Source organism: Sorex fumeus, unplaced genomic scaffold (genome assembly GCF_029834395.1).
Source record: "Sorex fumeus unplaced genomic scaffold, SorFum_2.1 ptg000063l, whole genome shotgun sequence".
NCBI classification, from domain to species: domain Eukaryota; kingdom Metazoa; phylum Chordata; class Mammalia; order Eulipotyphla; family Soricidae; genus Sorex; species Sorex fumeus.
Genome location: NW_026606120.1, coordinates 79,304,093 through 79,330,031, shown reverse-complemented (window position 1 = coordinate 79,330,031; position 25,939 = coordinate 79,304,093). Strand labels below are relative to the sequence as shown.

General features: G+C 42.4%; 1 protein-coding gene across 6 annotated transcripts in view; it reads left to right on the top strand.

Moving 5' to 3' along the window:
- CDC27 (cell division cycle 27) overlaps positions 1-25,939 on the top strand; it is a 61,319-nt gene that overhangs the window by 20,564 nt on the left and 14,816 nt on the right. For 2 of the 6 annotated variants that reach the window (XM_056127172.1, XM_056127170.1), the window contains exons 3-12: positions 3,187-3,334; positions 6,078-6,203; positions 14,479-14,576; positions 15,530-15,684; positions 15,791-16,002; positions 16,894-17,008; positions 18,724-18,839; positions 21,858-21,957; positions 22,407-22,614; positions 22,799-22,968. In XM_056127172.1, the coding sequence (XP_055983147.1) occupies positions 3,187-3,334; positions 6,078-6,203; positions 14,479-14,576; positions 15,530-15,684; positions 15,791-16,002; positions 16,894-17,008; positions 18,724-18,839; positions 21,858-21,957; positions 22,407-22,614; positions 22,799-22,968 (1,448 nt within the window). Of the gene's footprint in view, positions 1-3,186; positions 3,335-6,077; positions 6,204-14,478; positions 14,577-15,529; positions 15,685-15,790; positions 16,003-16,893; positions 17,009-18,723; positions 18,840-21,857; positions 21,958-22,406; positions 22,615-22,795; positions 22,969-25,939 lie in introns of those variants that run through there. The other 4 variants (XM_056127171.1, XM_056127169.1, XM_056127175.1 and 1 more) reach the window with 3 other exon arrangements.

The window sequence follows — 25,939 nt, the reverse complement described above, 5'->3', positions numbered from 1 at the left end:
TGTATAAATAAATGTTCAACAGAAATGACTCAAGAATGGAATGAAACACATGAGAAGTATAACACTCATGCAGTTGATAAATCAGCAAAACAATTTAGTGATGGAATGGAATTACTTGAGCTTGTGGCTCAGTATCAGGAATGTTTACTTAACATTAACATTAGATGATTATTCAGGTATTGTAAAGTTAGCATATAATGCCCATGCTGTCTATTGGACATCGCCCTAAATAGCCTATGTCATTTAATCTGAACAGCAGTGCTTAGAGAAAGATATTATTTTTTTCTTCTTCTTTCTTTCTTTCTTTCTTTCTTTCTTTCTTTTTTTAGGCTTTTTGGGTCACACCCAGTGATGTGTGTGCACTCAGGAATTACTCTAGCCCCTATGTTCTTCTTTTACAGTTGAAAAAAGCTGAGGGTAAGAAATTAACTTGTGGGGCTGTTGAAACAATACAGTGGTTGAGGCATTTACCTTGCACGTGGCCAACCCAGGTTTGATCCCTGGTATCCCATATGGTCCCTCAAGCACTGCCAGGAGTAATTCCTGAGTGCAGAGTAAGCAGTAACCCCTGAGCATCACTAGATGTGGTTCAAAAACCTAAGAAAAAAGAAAAATTAACTTGTCTAAATTATCTTGCTTATAAAATGATGGTGCTGGAATGTAAACCCATTTAATTAGACTGTTGGGTCAGTTTTCTCATTCGTTTACTCTATTACCTATAGCAATATCAACTTAAAATTCATAAAACCTGTTGTAAAAATGCTTTTATCTCTTAGATAATAAAGATGAAATATGTATCATAGTCATAGGTGATTCTTTGTGTCCTTTGGTGATGTACAACAATAGCGCTTATGCTAGGACAATCGGCAGAGTACTCTAACCTCCAAGGAGGTCTCTGATACTTGTGACTGATCAGGCTAACTAAGAGAACACTCATCCCAACAAACAGTAATCTTGCCAAAACTGGCTCATTTTGGAAAAGGCTGCTCATTTAGATCATAAGCATGAGAAAAAGATATATCTCTTGTTTAAAAATGCTGAGGACTAATTCAGCATCCTAATCTTCTTACTTATTTTGGACCTACCAGTTGTCAAATGACTTTTCAACTTTTGAAGCCTTATCTAAATAGAAGGACACACTTCTGAGAAGTGGAGCGTCAGCATTTTTCTGCAAGTGTGTTTTTTACAAACAGGCCTAAGAAATAGTACAGGGGTTTAAGGCTCTTGCCTTGCATTCGGTCAACCCCAGTTGGATCCTTGATACCACATTTGTTCTCTTGAGCCACTCCAGGAGTAAACCCTGAGCACTGTTAGGGTTGACCCCACACCAAACAAAAATTTTTTTAGTATGTTTTTTTTGTTTGTTTTGTTTTGTTTTGTTTTTCACTAACTAAAATTTAACTAAAATTGTTTTTCACTAACAATTTTTTTTTCACTAGGAAATATTTTGATGCCAGGTTTCTTGACAGTTCACCAGCATTTGGATTATATCTTAATTTAACTAGCACAAGATTGATTTCTTAAGATTAATATGGCTTCTTGGTTTTTTTGTTTGGAGCCGCACCCAACTATGTCTAGTGCTTATTCCTGTTGAGGGATCATTCCTGATGCTCCTGGGGGACCATATGTAGTCCCATGCGTACTCAGTCAAGGCAAGCATCTTATCCACAGAGCAGTCTTTTTAATTTTGTTTTGTTTTTAAAGCTTAAATACAAAATCACTTTAGCACCCCAAAAAGTTAAGAGCCTTTCAAAATATCTTGGCAAACTACCTTACTTCTTCACCTGTCTGTTAATAAGACCATAATTTCCTGTCAGACCTATTATTATTATTACTACTAATGCTACTGTTATTATTTTGGTTTTAGGAACCACACCACGCAGTGCTCAGGGCTTACTCTTGGGTCTTTGCTCAGGGTTCTTTTTTTTTTCTTTCTTTCTTTTTGGATCACATCCAGTCATGCTCAGGGATTCCTCCTGGCTCTGCACTCAGGAATTACTCCTTGCAGTGCTTGGGGGACCATATGGGATGCCTGGGGTCAAACGCGGGTCGGCCACATGCAAGGCAAATGCCCTGCCCACTGTACTGTTGCTCCAGTTCAAGGTTCATTTTTGGCAGTGCTCAGGAGACCATATATGGTGCTGGGGGTTGAACCGAGGTCTGCTACGTACAAGGCAAACTCCCTACCTGCTGTACTATCGCTTTGGCACTTCCGCTGTGCCAACATGGTTCTGATTTAAGAGAGATGGCACATCCTGTGAAAAACATTTAAGATCTACTTTGACTTATTAAGTTAATGTTCATTTTATGATTATGGACCTTGTAATTCCCAGCCACGTGTTTTAATTAAGGCTCTAAGTAAAGCATGGTAAAAAAAGTGCCACGCAAGGCATCTTTGAACTGTTTCCATATTGTGTTATTTCAGTCTCTGCATAGTTAGTAGGTGAAGAGTTATGGCCTGTCTCAGAATTGTCCGAAGTTTACACTGGAGGCAGCCACTATCAGTGGACGTTTCATTGTTCCAAATGAAATCTATTAATCTTATCCAATAAGCTTACTCTGTGCTTTTTAGATTTACCATAGCCACTAACTTCTAGTTCAGTAGTTGGATTTAGAGCTGTTGAGTTATTTCTCAGAGGCCTCAGAAAGTTTCCGTCTCTTTGTATTTCATGCCCCATCATTCTGTTTTAGATTTTTTTATATAGTTTTATTAAAATTAAACTTTGACTAAACCACCAGTCTATCATTTGCTTTGCACATACTGACCCTGATTCCATCTCTGGCACTGCTTGTGTTCCCCCTCCCCATCCCTTCCCCCCTCCCCGGAAGTTATCCCTGAGCACACAGCCAGGAGTAAGCCCTGAGTATCGCCAGGTATTTCCCAACCCACCCACCCCAGGATTCTCAATTTGGTAGTCTATTTAAACGTCAGCTTATGTTTGTTTTTTTAAGCAATTACGTGATCGTTTTCATTTTGTTTCCTCGTAGGAAAATGTAATCAGGGCTTGAGATACTGATTTTTCTATCAGTTAAGTATATAATTTAATTTGAATTAATACATTCTTGTTTTATGAATGTATAACAAGCTATACAAGCTATTTTTTGGTTGGTAAACTTGTTTGTTGACAAATTACCGTTCAGTCTACTAAATCACAGTATCTTTTTTTTTTTCATACATGTTCTTAGTACACTCAGAAGAAGCCTTGTTTTTGCTGGCAACCTGCTATTACCGCTCAGGAAAGGCATATAAAGCATATAGACTCTTGAAAGGACACAGCTGTACTACACCTCAATGTAAATACCTGCTTGCAAAATGTTGTGTTGATCTCAGCAAGTAAGTCTTTCATTTGTTTCTAGCTGATTTTATTCTATTTACACTGTAGAAATTTAATTATTTTGGTGGATTGAATTGTCATTGTCTCCCTTTCTCTCCTCTATTTAAAAATTTAGTAGAGAGATTCATCTATTTCAGTAACATTTTAAAGGTCTGAACATTTAAAGGTGCTGCACTTAATGGTATTATTTTTGTAATGGAGAAATTTTGTTGTGCTAATAATGTTATTTATTAACCTATTCTTATTGATATGTTATCTGAAGAAACTTGTTATAATTCCTCTTTTTTTTTTTTTTTTGAGTCACACCCGGCAATACACAGGGGTTACTCCTGACTTTGCACTCAGGAATTACTCCTGGCAATGCTCAGGGAACCATATGGGATGCTGGGAATCCAACCTGGGTCAGCCGTGTGCAAGGCGAACGTCCTACCTGCTGTACTATCGCACCAGCCCCAATAATCCCTCTTTCTAAAGTAATTTTTGTTTCTTTTTCTTTTTTGTCAATTGAAATGAACCAAAAAACCTATTTACAGTTCACTTGAGTTAATGCTCCATTATGTCTAAGTAGTTGTGTAATGATCTTTAAAGATCGTGCTGTTTGGGAGCTCTCTCTAGACCTTTGAAGCAAGGTCAAATGCAGGAGAGCACTATTTTTGCACAGCATCTTTAAGCAAGTCCGTTGTCCCTCTGAATCTGGAGGCAGCAAGAAATATACAGATAGTTATGTTCTGTAAACTGTTCTGTGCACTGTAAGAGGTGAACTAGTAGTAAAGGTGACTAGACATGATTATGAAATCCAGTACATGGATCTCCTTTGCATACTTAACAAGTGAGAAGATACAGATACCCCTCAAAGTCTATAAAACAGTAAATGTTTGTTTTGTTTATTTAACTGATGACTCTTAACTAATTAATTTTATTAATATAATGATAACTAAAATCCCTGTAAGTTACTGAGACAGTGTTACTGATTAATTTCATTCCAAATATTCTGGTGACTTTTTTAGGGTCTTTCTTAATTTGCATGTCACTTGGGGTTTCACCCCGTGTTGCTCCTGGCAGTGTTCCCACATGCACTACTCTTGAGCTCTGTCTCATCCTAAGACCTCTGTCTCATCCTAAGACCTTTTTTGTTTTGAGATCCCGGCAAGCTACCGAGAGTATCTGGCCTGCACAGCAAAGCCTGGCAAGCTACCTGTGAGGTATTTGATATGCCAAACACTGTAACAACAAGTCTTACAATGTTACTGGGCCCACTCAAGCAAATCAATGAACAATGGGAGAACAGTGCTACAGTGCTTGTTTTGAGGCCACACTGAGCAGTGCCATGTATTACTGTTATTCTCTGCGCTCAGAGATCGCTTTTGGCAAGGCTCGGGGAATCCTATGTGGTACTGGGGATTGAACCCTCATTGCATGCAAGGCTAGTGCCTTATCCTCTGTCTCTCTGGACCTGGGTGGGGGTTGGTTTTTTGGGGTTTTTTTGGGGGGGGGGGGGTTGGAGGGGACAGGTTTCCAAACACTGCTGTGGGGGAGTCAAGGGGCACTTCTGGCAATACTTGTCTAATTGGGCCTGATTATTCAGTGCTCAGCCCAAACCCCCCACCCCCAGCACAACCAGGTGTGACGGAAAACAGAAAATACAAAAAAGGAAACCTGAAGTGCTCTTCAGGTTTTGGTTTTAGTTTTTGGTTTCTTTTAGTCACTGTGAAATTACAAAATTACTCATGATCAGGTTTCAGGCATGCAGTGTTTCAACACTGATCCCACACCAGTGTCAAATCCCTTCACCAGTGTCCACTTCCCTCCACCAGCTTTTCATTTATAAACTAAAAAATGTCTGAGCTATTAAGTATGCAGTTTTTAATTAAAATGTTCATCTCTTTTAATGTGCTTGCAAATTTCTATTTCAAGAAATTATAGAACTGAAAAGGCCCAGTGTATGTGTTAATGAAAGAACATTAATATATTTTTCCCCAGTGTGGTGGTTTTCTTCCATTTGTTTTGACATGTCTTGCTTTGACTAGATTTAAGCATAATCAAATTTGAATATTTCTAGCTTTTTTGATATGTGCTTTCTTTTTTTTTTTCCTTTGGTGGTGGGGGGGGGCCTCCCAGGCAATGCCCAGAGGCCAGGGGAACCCACTGTCATACTCAGCATCTGGTCTAGCCTTTCATTGCAAGAGTGCAAGAATGCGAGGCTGCTCAGGTTCTGTGATTCTGGGGTTCCCTGGCCGTTCTGCAGTGCTGGGGCCTCCAGAGCAACACTCAGCAATCCCCAGGAAACGTGTGGTGCCTGATCAGGTGTGTGCTCAGCACGCGCCCCAACTGCTCACCAGTCTCCCGGCACCCTAATGGCTCTGCCTTTAAAGGCAAACTAGAATTTTATGTTTCCCAGCTTTCCAGATGATTCTAAGTATCTATTTGCCACTATTCTGAAGGTACCATGTTTTTACTTTTAGTCTCCGTTATAAAAAGTATAGTGTGAGGCCAGAGTGATAGTGCAGCAGGGAGTATGTTTGCCTTACACGCGGCCAACCTGTGATCAATTCCCGGCGTCCCGTATGGTCCCCTCGCACTACCAGGAGTAACTCCTGAGAGCAGAGGAACCCCTGAGCATCGCCGGGTGGGACCCAAAAAGCAAAATAAGTTTAATAAAATAAAATTAATTAAAAATACAATGGTAATGATTGAATGCAGTGATTTTCACATTGACTCTTTGTCTGTGTGCTTCTTTTAAAGACTTGCAGAAGGGGAACAGATCTTATCTGGTGGAGTGTTTAATAAGCAGAAAAGCTATGATGATATTGTTACTGAGTTTGGTGATTCAGCTTGCTTTACTCTTTCATTGTTGGGACATGTGTATTGGTAAGTAAGAATGATTTGAGTTACAAGAAAATTTCAGTATCTGTGTTTTGTGTTGATCTGTGTTTACTAAAATACCACTTGACTGAGTAGTATACAGTCTTATTTCCATGGTGTCCTTAAACTTGTAAACGGTATTTTTTAGTCCCCCTTTGTTGATGGGGATGGGCCTGCACCAGGGTCTTTTTGGTCATACCAGTTTTTGGGTGCTGCTCCTGGCTCTGTGCTCCCCAAATGTCATACCAGGAGTAGAATCCAGGCCACCAGCATACAAAGCATGCATTCAGCCCTTTGAGCTGTCTCTCTGGCCCTTGGATCCCGTTTTTGTTTTTTTTCCTTTGGGGGGAAGGGGATGCATGGACGTGGATGGGCTACTTCCAGCAATGTTCAGGGCTTATTCCTGGCTCTGTGCTCACAGATTACTCCTGGTGTGGCTCAAGGAACCATATTTATTCCAGTTCTGGGGATTGATACTGGGTCAGCCGCGTGCAAGGCAGTCCATCACCTTATCACTATACTTTCTCTTTGGGCCCCCCTTGATCGTATTTTGAATGCTTACTTAGCCTTACCAATAATAGGTAGAATAGCATTTCCTCGGAATTTAATGTACATGTTGGTTTTTAAGAAACATATCTTCACATTATGTACCTAAGAAAAGTGTGAAGTTTTTCTCTAATATTAAATATTACTGCTACCTCTTAGAAACTTGAAAGCAAGTTAGAAAAAATAGCATTATCATAATGATTTTTAAATGTTTTACAAGTTCCTAAAATGGTAGTTAAAATAATAGTGATTTTGCCCTTCCCCAAAAGGTGGCTTTTTGAAAAAAATCTATGTATTTTAAAGTCATTCGAATATGAGTGAATTCAAAGTTGAAACTCCAGTATTATTAATGTTTTGTTTTGGGTTTGGGGGCCACACCTGACGTGCTCTTGATCTGTTCCCTGCTGCACATCCTGCCTCCTATATTATTGCTCTGGCTTGCCCACATTGATTTTAGGTGGGTGGTAGGAGAGATATAATAGGGTAGCAGGAGTTATTCTAAATTGCTGAGATTAGTGTATCAGCTATATAAATGTCATCTGTTGTTTATCTTTGGAGAAATTGTTGATTATTGCTGACCTAAAAAATTAGCATGGGGCTGGAGCAGTAGCACAGCGGGTAGGGTGTTTGCCTTGCATGCAGCTAACCCGGGTTCAATTCCCAGCATCCCATATGGTCCCCTGAGTACCGCCAGGGGTGATTCCTGAGTGCAGGCCAGGAGTAACCCCTGTGCATCGCCAGGTGTGACCCAAAAAGCAAAATAATAATAATAATAATAATAATAGCATAATTGGGGCTGAAGCAATAGCACAGTGAGTAGGCATTTGCCTTGCACGCAGCCGACCTGGGTTTGATTCCCAGCATCCCATATGGTCCCCCAAGCACCGCCAGGAGTAATTCCTGAGTGCATGAGCCAGGAGTAACCCCTGAGCATCATCAGGTGTGACCCAAAAAACAACAACAAAAAAAAACTTAGCATAATTGAGCCAGAGAGATAGCCCAAGTGAGTAGGGCACTTGCTATGCTCATAACCAACCCAGGTTCGATCCCCAGTGTTGCATATGATCTGTCCCCTGAGCACCACCAGGAGTGATTTCCTCAACACAGAACCAGGAGTTTCTGGTTCTGATCATCACCAAGTGGGCCACTCCCAGTGAAACTGGGCCAAACTGGTCCATGCTAGGATCTTGTAGTGCTAGGAGCCGTCAGTGGTGCTAGGAGCATTTGGAATTATGCCTAACGGTGCTCAGATCCATGCAGTTCCAGGGATACTCCTGTGCCAGCTCATTGTTCCCACCACTAGATTCTTCTAGATTATTAACTAAAATGAAGTATCTTGCATAAAAATTACACTTCAGTAACTTGAGCATTGTATAACTGAAACCCAAACTTGAAAGTTTATAAGTCTACAACTGTACCTGATGGTGTCTCACTAATAAAAATAAATAAATAAATGAAACCACAATCAGAAACAGGAGACACATTAAAAAAAAAAAAAGAATTGGTTAGATGAGGAATGTGGCTTAGTGGAAGAACACCTGCCTTGAATGTGTGAGGTCCTGGGTTTGACCTTTTCGTTATAGAAACCAAAAAATCAGAATTGTTTAGATAATAGAAAATCAGACATAACAGGAATTTTCCAAAATATTTGGAAATTTAGCAACAAATCTTGGAATCTTTGAGGATAGGGAGAAAACTTAAAGGAATGAAATGCATGCCTTAATAGCTCAGTTCCCCTCCCCGTTTGAAATGGAAGCATAGAAAACACTTCAGAGGGCCAGAGAGATAGTACAGAGGGCAGGGTGCTTGCCTTGCATGTGGTCAACCTTGGTTTGATCTCCAGCACCCCATCTTTTCCTGAGCACTTCCAGAAGTGATCCTTGAGTGTAGAGCCAGGAGTAAGCCCTGGGCAGAACTAGATGTGGCTCAAAAATGGGAAGAAGAAGAACAGCAACAACAACAACCAAAAAAAAAAAAAAACGAAAGAAATTCCAGCACCTGCTACATGGTATGTGTTATGTGACACGTGGCAGCACAAGTAATCTGTGACACGTACAACAGCATGGATGAATCTGGAGAACATGCTCAACCAGTCACAAAAAGACAAGTACTGAGTCACTCCATCCACTCCACTCCACTTCACTAAGTGGAGTGGTAACTGCCAGGGTGGGATGATTGAAGAGTTTTAAGTGGGGGGTGGACTTTAGTTTTCAAGATTGAGAATTCTGGAAATTGATTGCACAACAGTGAGTGTATTTAATACTATTGAACTATAAAGTGGTGTTAAGAAGGGAGATGGGGGGTTAGAAAGAGAGTATAGGAGGCAAGAGATTCTGCCTTGCATGTGGCCAGTCCAGGCTGGATCCCTGGCACCCCATATATCCTTAAAGCACTGCCAGGGGTTACTTCTGAGTACAGGATCAATCCCAAAACAAAAAGACGGGAGAGAGAGCTCAGTGGCAGAGCACTTACTGTCCTTGTGTGTGAGGCCCTGGGTTCAGTCTCTGGCACTGAAAAAAATAAATAAATAAAATAGCAATTTTTTAAGTATATTTTAACACAAAAGTAACAGTCATACCACACACTCAAGTAAAGTTTGTTTGCCGAATATAAAGGCTGGTTTTTCATTGAAAATCAAGGAACTTCTAAAACACCATTTTCTTTATTGTTATTATTAATTACTGTTTAGTTAACATATTACAGTAATGTTAGCACTTATGGTTTTGATGTACAAAATTACTGCAACTCACCACCAAAGTGTCAGGCACCACTATCCTTATGTCACCGCTCGTCTGCCTCTTCCTCCCAACCCATCACCCCACTCCTCGGTAATCTGAGTTCTGTAATCCAATCCAAGGGTTTTCATCATTTAATAGATCCATTCCCTTGTTTGTCTGTATACCACAGATGAATGAGATCATGTAGAATTTCTCCTGCCCCGACTTAGGTCACTCAATATGATACCCTCAACTTCCACCAAATAGCAGCAGCTGCAAGTTCATCTGTTCTGACAGATGCATGGTGTTCCGATTGTTTTTATACGCCACAGCTTCTTTACCTGCCCTTGGGATTTTGAGTTGCTTCCATGTTCTGGCTGTTGTGCTTAGTTAGCGCTGTAGTGAACATAGATGTGCATGCATTTTTTCTAATTATTTTAGGGATAGAAGCCAAGAAGTGGAATTGTTGGCATATATGGAAGCTCTGAGGGTTTTTCTTGGTTTTGCTTTTGAGTCGCATGTGGTGGTGCTTAGGGCTCACTCCTGGTGATGCCAGGGATAGAACCAGGGTTGGCCTCATGCAAAACAAATGTTTTAACAAAACCCTTGCTATAAATTTGACCCAGCAAAGTTTTTAGAGACGTCTCCATACTGTTTTCCATAGAGGATGAATCAGGTGGCTTTCCCAGCAACAGTGAACGAAGGTTTCATCTCTCCCCGCTAGTTTTGGTAGTAGGAGGAGGGTTTGGGGGTCACACCTAGCAGTGTTAAGGGGACCATAAGCACTGCCAAAGATCAACTACAGTCACCTTTTGTGAGACAATCACCTTAATCCCTGCAGCCCTTCTCAGTGCCATACCTAGTAGTGCTTAGGGTCTGCTCCTGGCTCTGCTCAGGGGTCAGTCATAGCAGTGCTCAGGGTACTGGACCATAAGTGGTACCAGATCTCTTCAACCCCTTTCCCAATCCTGTTTGTTTGTTTGTTTGTTTGTGTGGAGGCCCCACCAGGTGTTGCTCAGGGGTTACTCCTGGCTCTGCACTCAGGCTCAGGAAACCGTATAGGATGTTGGGGATCAAACCCAAGTCGGCCACATGCAAGGAAAACATGCTACCCCCTGTACTATTGCTCCACCCCTGAAAAGAGTTTCCTTTTTGTGGTGTCTGTTTTGTTACATTTGCAAGTAGAATCAAGGATGGGTCTACTTTAAGAACATGAAAGATACCACCCAAAACATGAAAAAGATCTGGGATCCGGCATGATGGCTCATGGCCAAAGAAATGCCTTCAGTGACGCTGCATATGTTCAGGGTAATTGTGTCAGCCCCGCTTTCTGGGTGTTACTGGCCAGGAACTGCACATTGAGAAAGAGCTAAGTGGACGGGAGAGAGCTAATTGGATACAGGAGGCAAGAACTGATCTTGTATGTGGCTAATGGCAGTTCAAATCCCCGACACTGCAATTGCATTTGGTTCTTCTGCGCACTTACAGATACGGCACAAAAACTACCTCCCCCACAGAACAGCAAAAGCAAAACAAAGATCTAATTTCCTTTCCTCAGAAAACACAATTAATTGCATGAGAGAACACATGAAAGATGAAGAGGTTAACCTTAGTTAATTGACTAGGATTGGGGATAGGGGTTCTCTATGACTCGAGTTGCTTTCGATGAGAAGCAGTAAGAACTGTTGGGATAAAACTCAAATGCTGATATTTCACTGTATTTTCCTTATTTTGGCCTTAGTTAAAAGCAGAACAGATGAGATTAGAGAGAGAGTACGGCAGGCAAGGGTCTTACTTTGTACACGGCCAGCCTGGGTTTGCTACCCAGCATCCCATATGATCCCCCAAACACAATCAGGAGTAATTCCTGAGTGCAGAGCCAAGAGTAACCTCTGAGAATCACTAGGTGTCTGGCCCAAAAAACAACTGTGTCCCCCCAACCCCCCCCCCAAAAAAAAGCAATAAGGCCTGAGATAAAAGAAAGGGCTGGAGAATAACCTTTGTGTGTGGTAGTCCGTGGTTACCCATCACCTCACATCATTGTGATCCAGAGAAGCTCACGGGGCTGGTATGCATGTTTTGGGGCTGGTATGCATGTTTCGCAGGCTAGACCCGGGCTTAGTCCAGCCGCAAAGTCCCCTGGGCTCTGCCAGGGACAGCCCCTAGGCGTCAGTTGGGAGGAGTCCTGGAGCTAAGAAATCTTGAGTATTGACTTGCCACTTCCCACCTGGAATTAATACTTTTAGAAAATGGTCTTTTTATGTCTTTCTTATCTCCCCCTCACCCCCACCCTAGTTCTATCCTTTGTCAGTGATTTTATTGTTCTTATGACATCTTTTTCCTTTAATAAATTTTTTCTCAGCCAGTAGAAATGGCTCAGCAAGCCGAAGTGATGCTCGGCAAGCAGGAGCCCCAGGGTCAGTTCCCAGCACCACATGGTCTGCCAGGAGCAACGCCCAAGTACCAAGTTGGGAATAGCCTCCAGGTGTAACTCCAAGGCAAACAAAAAAAAACTTTATCTTAATGACCTTGGGCATAGACAGACTAAAATCTGTTTACATTTCTGAAAGTTTGCTTCCTCTTAGTACATGAGAGGGTAACTCTTTGAGGGCAAAACTCCCTCTTTGTCTGTTAGTGGCTCAGAGGAGGGAAGTGTGGGGAGGTAGCTGTCAACTTTCATTACTCTCTTACCTTTACTTCATCATCCTTTATTTTAGTTTCTACTCTACCAAAGTTGGAAGGGACAGATGCATTGTTTGTTCGGTGGTAGAATTCTCCCTGGCTAAAATTTGAAAGTGAGGCCAACAAGGCGTTTCCCAAGTGTTTTCCCAAGGGGTCTTTACATCTACCCCAGCTCCCCCTGAACGACATGGACAGATGGTCTGTTTCAGCTGATAATCTCATTTGTCTTTTCTTTGAAATCCTGATTAAATGCCATCTGGCTCTTCATAAAACTTAGAATTTGGAGCCACGGACATAGTCCAGTGGTAAAACGCATGCCTTGTATGTGGGGTGCTCTAGGTTTCATTTGGGGGATGGCGTAAGAGAGTGGGGGTAGGGCTTGGGACCAATTGCTGTGTCTCCCACCCATTCCATCCCCTCACCCTCAGAGATAATAAAGATTTTTGTTTGTCTGGCCCACCTTATGGTACTCAGGGGTTACTCCCGCACTGCCAAGAATCAAATCCATGTTCATGCATGCAAAGCAAGCTGAGGCCAGAATAACAACACAGTGGGTAGGGCTTTTACCTTGCATGTGGCTGACCTAGGTTTGATCCCCGGCACCTCATATAGTCCCTCTGAGCCCCATCAGGATTGTTCTCTCAGCACAGAGCCAGAAGTCAGCCCTCAGCACCCCCAGTTGTGACCCATCAACAAAAAACTTGCAGTCCAGCCCATTGAGCCAGCCCCCTACCTTAGTCACATCTCTGAGATTGTTTTTGTTTCATGCCCCACCTCCTTCTCAGGGCCTCCTGCTGAGCACTTGTTGTTTGGGGATTGTTCCTAACCATGCTTGGGATCAAACCCTGGCCTTCTGCATACAGTTCATGCTCTCTAACCTATTGAACTGTGTCCCCCAGCCCTAGTCAGGAAGACTTAACCTCAGACCAGGTGGTCTGTTATTTTCAGATGAGAGCTTGAGGGGGCTCTTGTCAAGAGCCCTGTCACTCATCTTCCAAGTTTCAGCTTCTGCCTGAATCCTACTGAGTTTGATCCCTACTAGCCAAAGTAATCTGCCCTTCAAAATATGATTCAGAAATACATATAAACTGGGCTGGACAGATAGTGCAGCAAGGAAGTCACAGTCTTTCCCCCAGCCTGCCAGGAGTGAGCCCTGAGCACCAAAAATGACAAAAGAAAAATAATGTAAACTACTTTTTTGCCCTCTAAGAGTTACCCCCTCAGGTACTAAAAAAAAACAATTGAGTGGCCTTGAGTGCATGCAGGAGGCCTGACTTTGGTCCCTGGCACCACTTGGTCCCCCATGCACTATGCTGGGAATAGCCCCAAGAACCACAGGTATGGCCCCCCAAACAGACTCCATGAAAGTTATTACCTCAAGGCCAAGAGAGAGCTCAGAGGACTGGAGTCTGCTCTCTGTGGGCCTGAGGCCCTGAGTTTCATCTACAGCATTGCATGGCCCTCTGACCATAAGGGATGCAGCCAGTGACCTCAGCACTAGGCGTGGACATTGACTCATCTGGTCTAGGTGACCCAATATTTCCAAGCATTACTGGGAGTACCCACTTTCCTACTAAAAACAAAAAATGCTGCTGCCTCTACTTTGTTAGGAAGAGTGATCACTTGAGACGTTATCTGTAGGACCAGAAAGATAGTATAGGGGGTTTAAGCATTTGCCTTGCACGCGACAAACCCAGGTTGGACCCTCAGCACTGTATACAGTTCCCCTGAATAAGAGCCAGGAATAAGCCTTGAGTACAGCGGGGTATGGCCCAAACAACAACTGTAACAAAATTATATTATGCATAAAACATTTAAGCCCAGGGGTTAAGGCACTCGCCTTGCATGCTTTCAACCCTGGTTCAACCCCTGGCACTATATGATCCCCTGAGCACAAAACCAAGAGTAATCCCTGAGCATAGTCTGGTACGTGTCATTTACCCCCCCACACACACACCCCATAAAAACATACAAGCATTGAAGCCAATTTTACAATAACCACTGGGTATTTGTACTATAATTTAGAACAAGACTGAGACCTTTTTATGTTTTCCATATCTTCTTCAGTAAGTCATAACAGAAAAATTAAAAGTTCTAACATTCAGAAAGGGTTTTGGGTTTGTTTTTTTTTTTTTCTTTCCCCTTCATGATCTGTTTGCTTTCTTGTACTGCTCTAAATAATACAGGTTGAGGGCTGGAAGAAAGGAAGAGTGATCTTAGGAAAGTAGTAAGATCACTCAGAAATTTAAGAGATCTACCTAGTTTTCTAGACCAAAAATTTATTTATAATGTTTTGAATTTTGTAGTTTGCCTAATATATGTGTTTGTCTTTACAGCAAGACAGATCGGCTTGCCAAAGGATCAGAATGTTACCAAAAGAGCCTTAGTTTAAATCCTTTCCTCTGGTCCCCCTTTGAATCATTATGTGAAATAGGTAGGTTTGTAGAGGTGACTGGGGGAGGGTCCCCTAATTCCTCTTCTCCCTCCTCTTAATTTTTTAGAGTAATAAAAACTATCCATAAGACAAATGTTTTTCAAAGATGAAGGGTGGTTAAAATTAGGAGTAAGGATTGAGTTATCGAACTGGGAAGATAGCTCAGTCGGCTTGAGTTTGTAGTAGAATGCGCAAGTTCCAGAGTTCATTCTCTGACTCAAGGCCACCACGATCCCCTGACCACCAGTTGGTATAGCTCTGGTGGCCCTCAGCACTGCTCATCCTGAGCAGCTGGAACCGGCAGGCCGAGCCCACATACGACCAAGCGTACTTTGGAATTCCCTTCCTCCGACACAGAAAGTGGTTAGAATCCTCTGTTTCAGGAATACAGTGACCAGAAATCAGATCATCTGGTCTGAGCCGTATTTGGATTATAGCAGTAACCATAGTAGCTTCCTGGATGAGAAAAGGCATAGATTGAAGCTGAAGCTGGTCTGGACAAGACCAGGACAGGAGGGGGACAGAGCATCCCAGTGGACATGCTCCATGAGACACAAGAGGTCTTTGAGACGCGTTGTGGCGGCCGTTTCCCGGCTGTGCTGACAGCTTTGCTGTGGTACCGACCAGCGTCGCTGGCCGCCTCACCTCGAGCAGAATGCAGAACGAGCACGAGTTGCTTTCTGCTTTTAAAAACAGGAATCTGCATGTTCCTGTAATTTGTCTTTAAAGTCATTGTTCCTGCAGTTCAGTTGGTATCCTAAAATGAGTTTTTTCATTTAGGATAAGCTTAATGGAAGATAGTGGGCATTAGAGAGGTAAATTTCATTAGCTGAAATATTTATTTAGGAAAACTTTAAAACTAGAAAAGGCCTATTTTCACTGATTTATAGATACTTGAATAAAATTAATAATCCTCATTTTCTCAAAAGCAAATATTGTTTTTTTCTTCACAGGTGAAAAGCCAGATCCTGACCAAACATTTAAATTAACATCTTTACAGAACTTTAGCAACTGTCTGCCCAACTCTTGTACAACACTAGTGTCTAATCATAGTTTATCTCACAGGCAACCTGAGACAGTTTTAACAGAAACACCTCAGGACACAATTGTAAGTGTATCAGACTCTAATGTGTAAAGTATTATGGGGGAAAAAGAAGAAGAATGATCAGAACTAAATGCTTCAGAAATGATATGGTAGAAATTTTCTGTTTCAGGAATTAAACAGGCTGAATTTAGAATCTTCCAATTCAAAGTATTCCCTGAATACAGATTCTTCAGTGTCTTACATTGATTCCGCTGTAATTTCACCAGATACTGTCCCTCTTGGAACAGGAACTTCCATATTATCTAAACAGGTTCAAAATAAACCAAAAACTGGTCGAAGCTTATTAGGAGGACCACCTGCTCTTAGTCCATTAACCCCAAGGTAAGACAAACAAAAGACACTTTAAAATATTCTATATTCACAAATGATCTTACCGCAACTTGTATTATTACAGATTAATATAAACAGTAGCTTCTAAGTCATTATAGAAATAAGCACTTAAATTGTCTATAACAGACTTGCTTTGAGAAGAAGAAGTAGGATAGCACCTGTGATAAGAGTTTATTAAGTATTAAATATTGGAGAAATGTTTTAAGCTCTTAAAGATAGCTTAATCAGCCAGCATATACTCGAAAAGGTCCTGTCTTTATGACAGCACCAGTGCACGGCAGCAAGCCTCCGGAAGCACTGCGGGTGCCCATGCATAGAACCCAAGTGACACAGCAGGTCGTTAAAGTGCTGTCGTCCAGAGTACGGAGGAAAGACTGGTACCCATCAATGTGGACCATTTCATCCAGATAATTAGAAATCTGTACGTAAACACACAAACTCAGCCCACTAGCTATATATCCAAAAGTATCCATATGAAAAATTATTTGCTAGGACAGAGGTAAATTGGGTCCCAGAGTGAGGAACAGTAAAAGAGCAAGCCATGAAACTACAATATCCACAGATAGATTCTCTGAGCAGATACATTCATTCTCTAATGTCTGAATCCCATGAGTTCCAAGAGTTTCATCATTTGCTCTGAATAAATCTTCTGAGATCTCTCGTTGCTGCTCAATTCAGTTCCGTAAATGATTTAAATTAAAAAAAATTAGTTATGGTGGGTGGAACAGTCTCATAGCTTATTTTTAATCTGCCCCTCAGATCCTCACTGCCCCCAAGACTGATTTGCCATTCTCTTCCTTTTAGACCTTCTAATTTAAGTATACTGCTGCTTTATATATGCCTTGATGACTTTTTGACACCTTGATTTCAACCTCTTCTCAGTTTTGGGATTTTGCCATTAGAAACCCCAAGTCCTGGAGATGGATCCTATTTACAAAACTACACTAATACAACTTCTGTAATTGACGTGCCATCCACCGGAGCCCCTTCAAAAAAGGTATTTTCCATGTAAGATACAGTTTGGGGTTGATGATAGACAAGTGTAAAATCCACTCTGCTGAGGGTAGTTTCCGAGGAGGACCTAACTTTGTACAGTTGCCTTAAAGTTACTGATTTCAGTGTGGAGGGTCACAGTGGTCATAGCTCCTGATGATAATAGAAGACACGAAGTTGACTGAACCCCATCTAGCAGGCTGGGGCAGGTGCGGTGCCACTTCCAGTGATGCTCAGTGGCTGTCCAGTTTGCTACTAGATCAGCAACAGTGCTTGGAGGTTATGTGCCACGGACCAAACTCAGGGCCTTACAGTTGGTAGGCATGTAGTCTATCTCGAGCTATATCCAGGCCCTAGTTGTGTACTATTGACCATCTAAAATTATTCCTTAGAAGTATATCTATTTCATTATATAGCTAAATAAGCTTCCAGATTTTTCTTTTACTCTAAAACAAACTCAACAGAATCCTGCTTAGATGACCCTTCCCTCTTGGCAAGACTTCTCGCCCCTTTCCCTTTCTTTTATCTCTTAAAATCATTTTAGGGGCCAGAATGGTAGTACAGAGGGTAGGACCCTTGCCTTACATGTGGCTGTCCCTGCTTCTATTCCTGGAACACTATGTGGTCTTCCAGCATCATCATGAGTGATGCCTGAGCACAGAGCCAGGAGTTAGTCCTGAATACTAATAGGTTTAACACCCTCCCACCCCCAAAAAAAATCGGAATTCAGGGGGAAAAAATTCTTAATTTTTTATGGCAGGTTAGGCCATAACCAACTGTGCTCAGGGATCACTCCTTATGATGCTAGGGGACCATTCACAGTGCTGGGGATCGAGCTGGACCCAGCTGCTTACAAGGCAAGTGCCTACCCCTGTAATCTCTCTCTGACCCCTATTTCTATCTATCTTTAACACAACTACCGGAAATCAGGGTTCAGGGAAATAGCACAGGGATGTGCTTCTGATCCTGGTTCCATCCCTGGCACCCCACAAGCCATGTGCTGGTCCTGCCCCAGCGCCGTCAGATATGGTCCTGGTGTCCCCAGTACCACAGGACCCAAGCAACAGGGCTGTGTCCTCTGGGCCCTTGAGTAGTCTAGCCCTGTTGGGAGTGCCCCCTGTTATGCTGGGCAGTGTTTGGGAGGCCCCCTAAAATTGTTTTGATTTAAAAATGGAAAGAGAAATTGTTTTTCTTTGTCCTCGCCATTATGTTTGGTATCTTTTTGGGGGGCCCGCAAAGCAGTGCTCTAGGGGGCCTCAGGACCACTACTGCTGATGTTCAGACCTGTGTCCCAGGGTTCACACTGGTGTCCTAGTACATGACAAAGCATGTGCACCTCACCACTGGGCTGTTTTTGTGACTCCATTTGATTTTCAGTTGCTCAAATATAGCATGAAGGTGCGGGAGTGATAGTCCAGCAGGTAGGGCACTAGCCTTGCATGTGGCCAACCTGGATTCAATCCCCGGCATCCCAAGCACAACTCAGAGTAATGCTTGAGTGGAGGGCCAGAAGTATCCCCTGAGAATCACCGGATGTGGCCCCCAAATAAATAACTAAGGGTGATGTTCCGTGTAACAGTGATGTTAATGGTTTCAGATGAGTCTGTTATGAAATCTTAGACTGATTGTGAAAATATAAATAGGGCAGGATCATGGTGACTTTTATTATCTACAATACAACTTATAATTCACAAACCTTAGACTTTTTGTGTTTTACAGTCTGTTGCCAGAATCGGCCAAACTGGAACAAAGTCTGTCTTCTCCCAGAGTGGAAATAGTCGAGAAGTAACTCCAGTCCTTGTCGCACAGACACAGAGTTCTGGGCCCCAAACAAGGTATCCATCATGCTGTCGGCACCTGTCAGCATTAGCCGTTCCTGCCGTAAAACTTGATTCTTTATAGAGTTCAGTTTAGGGAGGTTTCTGCTCCTGAGGATTCTAAAATGACTAGTACAAATTTTGAATGTGTCAAACTTGATTGGTTTTGGTTTGGGGACAGCCGATGGGAGTGCTGGGATCACTCACGGCGCGTTGTTCAGGGATCACACGGTGCCAGGGATGGAACCAAGCCTCTTGGGAGCTGAGCATGCACACTTAGCCCTTTGGGCCGTTTCTTAGCCCCAAGTTTGAATTAGTTTATTTTTTTGTTTTAGGGACCATACTCTAGTGCCACGGATACTCCTAAATCTCTTCGGGAGATCGTGGGATCAGGATCTGTTTGGAGCTTGCATATATTTGGCCTCTTGGACTGTCCCTGTCCCTCACCCGTACCCCATGCTTTTTTTTTTTTAAGGCAGTGGCCCTTTGAAGCTAATGGAATCCTAATGAGTATTATAGAGTTTCGTCTCTTCTCTGTGTGTGTGTGTGTTTTTTTAAGCTCCTAGTCCCGGGGCTGGAGAGCTGGTTTAAGAACCTCACATGGTCCCCCTAGAGCAGAACCCCCAACCCCACAGAACCAAGCACCTGCCAGGTATGCTCTAAAAACAAAATAAGATAAACTCCTAGCCCTAGCACCCTCTAACTTCTAACCCCATAAGATTTCTATTATTCAAAGAGAAATCACAGCATCTGACTCCAGTTCATCTGTCCTATAAAATGCTACTCCACTTATTAGATAATTCAGTCACATTTTTGTTTTAAAGACACAGTTGTGGGCTGGAGCGATAGCACAGCGGGTAGGGTGTTTGCCTTGCGCGCAGCCAACCCAGGTTTGATTCCCAGCATCCCATATGGCCCCCCCCAAGCACTGCCAGGAGTAATTCCTAAGTGCAGAGCCAGGAGTAACCCCTGTGCATTGCCAGCTATGACCCAGAAAGCAAAAAAAAAAAATAAAGACACAGTTGTTTCTACCACACAAAGATATTATATTATTAAAAGAATGTATGGGTGGGGTGACTGGAGAGAGTTCAGCAGGGAAAGCGCAAAAAAGAATCGGTGGGACTGGGAGCTAGGACAGTGTTTAGGGTAGGTACCTAGCATGCACCCAGCTGGGTCTGGTTCCCCACACGCCATGGTCCTCACAGCATCTCTGGTTACAGACCTGGAGGCACCCCGGGTTCCTGTGCTCGGAGACCACACCTTGCATTAAGTTTTTTGCCCAGTTGATTCAGAATCATTGGTGGAGTCCCCAGATCTATCTAAGAGGTCCTGAATAATTATAATAAATAACAGTAGGGGCTGGAATGATAGTACAGCGGGTAGGGCGTTTGCCTTGCACGCGGCCGACCCAGGTTCGATTGCCAGCATCCCATATCCCCTGAGCACTGCCAGGAGTAATTCCTGAGTGCAGAGCCAGGATTAACCCCTGTGTATCACCAGGTAAAAGGTAAAGGCCCTCCCGTTGTTCGTCGATTTGCTTGAGCGGGCCCAGTAACGTCTCCATTGGAGACTTTGTTGTTACTGTGTCTGGCATATCAAATACGTCACGGGTATCTTGCCAGGCTCTGCCGTGCGGGCGAGATACTCTCGGTAGCTTGCCGGGCTCTCCGAGAGGGGCGGAGGAATCAAACTCGGGTCGGCCATGTTGGCTGGGTCGAACCTGGGTCGGCCGCGTGCAAGGCAACATGTTGGTTGTATCACCAGGTGTAACCCAAAAAAGCAAAAATAAATAAATAACAATAAAGTAGTTTCTAAAAAGACAAGCTCTGGAGACATGAAGCCATTCTGTAAGAGGTCATAACAATGACTATAGATTTGTTCCACATTTGTCCAAATCCATAGAATATACATGAAGAAAAGTGAATTTTGAAATAGACTTTGGACTTGGATTAGATAAGATTATGATGTCTTGTTGTTGGTCAGACTCTAACATGATAATGTGGACCAGTACTATGTACGAGAACAGGGACATATGGGAAGTCTCTGTACCTTCACCCAAGTTTTGCTGTAAACAGATCTCTAAATGAAGTAAAATATGTGTCTGAGTATTGCAAGATTCCTTTTTGCTTTAAATAGAATAAACCCTGCTGCAAATAAAGGCTGCAGATAATTGGCTTAAAAATGTGATTTGTGGGGCTGGAGCAATAGTACTACTACTACTGGAGCAGGGTAGGGTGTTTACCTTGCATACGGCCAACAAGGTTCAATCTCTGGCACCTCATGTGGTTCCCCAAACCCTGCCAGGAGTGAGCCCTGAGTGCAGAGCAAGGAGTAAGCCCTAAGCACTACTGGGTATGACCCAAAACCAAAATAAAATGTGGTTGGGGAGATGGTTCAAAGGACTTTAGAATGCATGCTGCATGTGGGAGGTGTGTTGAATCTCTGGCAGCACATGTTCCCTGAAGCAGCACCAGAGCACTTGTCCAGGAATACGCCCCTGTCAGGAATGACCCCTCAACAGAAAGAAACTAAAAGAAAAATATATTTTGAAGCCTGGGGTATAACTCAGCAGAAGAGATGAGTGCTTACATGTGAGATCCTAGAGTAAATCCTTGGTTCTACCCCGCCATCGCCAATATATAATTCATTTGCCTAGAATTTTTGTGTGCTCAGAGGCTACTCCATTGCATGTTGCTTGGAGCTCCCTCCTAGCAGAGCCAGGAATCTCGACTGGGCCTCCCACAAGCAGAGCATGTGCATTGTGAGTTCTTCCCTAAACCGCTGGCCCAGAATTTTTCTCTAGATTGTTTTAAGTTCCAGTTAGCAAATTCAGATAGATACCATGTGCCCTAATTTTACTACTTTATGCGTGATAAACCAAAGTTTGGTTTTTCAAATTTCTGTTTTTTATAAAGGAACCCCAAAAAAATGAAGAAACTCTTTGGCTTTAGACTACAAGCATAGTGTGTGTTTGAGAACCAAGTTATTAGCAAGTCCTAAACCAAGGTATCTAAATGTCTTGTTTATTTTTTCCAGTACAACACCTCAGGTATTGAGCCCCACTATCACATCACCCCCTAATGCACTGCCTCGAAGAAGCTCACGACTTTTCACTAGTGACAGCTCCACAACCAAGGTGATTTTACAATTCTTCTATGTTCCTTTACTTAGTACTTCCCCCTCTAAAATTTCTGTTGATCATTAATTCCACCTCTAGTAAATTAGGACACTAAATTTGTTTCTTGTTTCATTGTTTGGCTTACTGCCTACAGTGTTTGAAGATTGTCTTGGTCCTTTAGTAAGTATTATATAACATTGCTGAAATGTCAAAGTTATATGGCATAGACTAAGATTTTACCTCCTCCTCCCAAAGTCTCAGTGGAAGCCTATAAAATCCATATAACACCTGCAGTCCTATAAGCCTGCTCCCTGGCCCCAAAGATTGTTCTTACAAAATTTCTTTGGAGAAAAATAGAGATAAATCAAAATTCCATATTTATTTTATAATCTAATGCTTGAGAAAGGATTTTGGGGTATCTTGAATACATGAGTATACTAAATATGGGATTTTCATTTTTTTAATAGGAGAATAGCAAAAAATTAAAAATGAAGTTTCCACCTAAAATCCCAAACAGAAAAACAAAAAGCAAAACTAATAAAGGAGGAATAACTCAACCTAATATAAATGATAGTCTGGAAATTACAAAATTGGATTCTTCAATCATTTCAGAAGGGAAAATCTCTACAATTTCACCTCAAATTCAGGCGTTTAATCTACAGAAAGCAGCAGCAGGTCTGTTTTAAATGTCTAATATCTTCTCTGTATTTCATTGTAAGTAAATTTCTGTAAGTAGATTTGTTTTCTTTTTTTCTAAATGTTAGAATCTGTAATTTTTTTTTTCCATGCATTTACTAGAAAATCAAACTGTTTCATTTTGCTTTTCTTCTTTATTTACTATGTTGTTTTCTCCTAGAAGGTTTGATGAGCCTTCTTCGTGAAATGGGGAAAGGTTATTTAGCTTTGTGTTCATACAACTGCAAAGAAGCTATAAATATCTTAAGCCACCTACCTTCTCACCACTACAATACTGGCTGGGTACTGTGCCAAATTGGAAGGGCCTATTTTGAACTTTCAGAGTACATGCAAGTAAGTAGAAAAATGTTATGTTATAATTTAAATTTTTTTAAATGCAGTGCTTGAGGTTGATATTTATTATGTACTATATTTATATTTATTTTCTCAGTACTTGTAATATACATATTGTTCTAGCTTGTATTAACTGGTGAGTGATTTAAATTCCTTGAGATTAAATGCGGTGATTAAAGAACCCAAGTCATTCGCACATTCTTTTTAAACTTTTATCCTTTTTCTTTTGTTCTGGGCCATACCTGGCTCCTGCATGCAAAGTGTATGCCTTTTAGCCCTTTGGGCTATTTTCTTGGTGCGCCCCCAACCCCACCCTCACCCTTCCTACCCCACTCCCGTATGTTCTTTTTTTTTTCTTTTTCTTTTTTCTCTGCTTTCTTCCTTTTCTTCCTTTCTTTCTTTCACAGTGCCAGGGATCAAACCCAGGGAAAGTTCTTTACAGCTGATCATCCCCAGTCAAACATTCCCTTTTTCTAGGTGGGGGAGAGAGAAGGTATTGTAAGATCCTCCCTGGCAGGCCTGGTGGCTAATCCTGGCTCTGTGCTCAAGAGTGACCCCTTGTGGTGTACTCCCCCACTTACACATTCTAATAAGGACCTTTTATACTTCACTCATTTGAATCTTAAAATATATATATATGTGTGCGTGTGTGTGTGATATTTAAATCAGAGCTTTTTCTGCTGTAAACAGAATTATCAGCATTTACTAGCACTGTAGCACTGTCCTCCCGTTGTTCATCAATTTGCTCAAGCGGGCCCAGTAATGTCTCCATTGCGAGACTTGTTACTGTGTTTGGCATATCGAACACATCACGGGTAGCTTGCCAGACTTTGCCGTGCAGGTGAGCTATTCTCGGTAGCTTGCTGGACTCTCTGAGAGTGGCGGAGGAATCTAACACGGGTCGGCCCGGTCGGCCTTGTGCAAGGCAAATGCCCTACCTGCTGTGCTATCACTCCAGCCCATCAGCATTTGTTATGTTTTATAATTTGAAGATGCTGTGAAGAAATCTATATATAATTCAGGACAACATCTTCTCATTTATCTCATCATAAATTTCTTCATTTTCTTTATGTTTTTTCTTTTATGGTGTGTTGGGGATCAAACCCAGGTCCTCATACATGCAAGGCAAGTACTTTCCCACCAAGACACATTCTTAACTGCTTTATCTATTTCTGTAAAAATAAAGAAAACCAGTCAAATAAAGCTTTAAGGGGCTGAAGAGCACCTTTGTCATGCAGGAGCTCTGGGTTCAGTCCCCAGCACCATATGGCTCCCTAACCGGGGCTGGAAGCAGCCACTGAGCAACACTCCAGGTGTAGCCGGGAAATCAAGAGGGAAAATGAAAAGTTTTGAAAGTTTCTTTGGTTTTGTTTTGGGGCCATATGCAGCAGTGCTTTGGGCTTCCTCCTGGCTCTGTGCTCAGGTATCACTTGTGGCGAGCTCAGGGATCATCTGGGGGTGCCCCTAAATTGAACCTGGGTTGCACATACAGAGCAAGTGCCTTACATACTGTACTATTGCTACTATTGCTATGGCCCCTGAAAGAAAAGTTTTAAACAGAAAGCCAATTCGTTGCCCAAAAAACTCATGCTTAGATTGTGGCACTTCGCTGGTCCAAAAGCAGAAGCTCTAAAGACCTTTGTTTCAGCTTGACTTCGTCGTGGTTTAGGTTTCTGTTGGGGGGCTCCATAAGACTACTCAGGAGTCCACTCCATTTGGTGCTCAGAGGTCGCTCCTGGCAGTGCTTGGAGGACCGTGATCAAACCGGGCTGCCTGCACGCAGAGCCCACGCTTTAGCCTGTTGAGCTATTTTCTGGCCACTTTATAAAGGTAAAGGTAAAGGCCCTCCCGTTGATCGTCGATTTGCTCGAGCGGGCCCAGTAACGTCTCCATTGGAGACTTTGTTGTTACTGTGTCTGGCATATCGAATACTCTCGGTAGCTTGCCGGGCTCTCCGAGAGGGGCGGAGGAATCGAACTCGGGTCGGCCATGTTGGCCGCTTGTAAGGCGAACGCCCTACCCGCTGTGCTATCGGCTGGAGCGATAGCCACTTTATATGTTTTTTTTTTTAATTTTATGCCACAGTCACTTTTCAGTGGCAACAATAGATTTTAAAATATTCAAAAGAGTTTGGGGGGGTTTGTGTTTTTTGGGGGGAAGAGGTTATTTTTGTTTTTTTTGTTTGTTTGTTTGTTTTTGGGCCATACCCCATGGTGCTCAGGTTACTTCTAGCTCTGCACTCAGGAATTACTCCTGCCAACTAAATGGGATGCCAGAGATCAAACCTGGGTAGGCTACATTCAAGGCAAATACCCTACCTACTGTACTATCACTGGCCCCTAAACCAAAAGTTGTTGGTTTTTTGTTTTTGTTTTTGTTTTTGGCTTTTTGGGTGACACCCAGCAATGCACAGGCGGTACTCCTGGCTTTGCACTCAGGAATTAAACCTAGCAGTGCTCAGGGAACTATATGGGATGCTTGGAATCAAACCCACGTCGGCTGCGTGCAAGGCAAATGCCCTCCCCACTATGCTATCACTCCAACCCCAAAAGATTTTTTAAGCAGACCTATATGGGAGCAAGAGGAATAGTCCAACAGGTAGGGTGTTTCTTAAGATAATTGCTAGTTTTGGGCCAGAGAGATAGTATAATGGGTAAGATGCTTGCCCTGGATGTGGCTAACCTCCAGTCCCAGCACTGCATCTGGTCCCTTGGGCCCTATCAAGCACGATCCTTAAGCACAGAACCAGGAGCACTGCCAGGTATGTCCCAAACACTCGGGGGAAGGGGAGGGGTGTTAGTAGTTTTGTAAATGCTATTTTATTTCTGCCATTTCATTTCATTAAGAACAGTCTTAACCATTTCTCATTAAAAAAACATTGATCCCTTATTCTAAACTAAACTTGTCTGTTAGAGTTGTGGACTTCGTCTTAATTTGATAAACAGGGAACTAGTTGGTTTCAAATAATCCA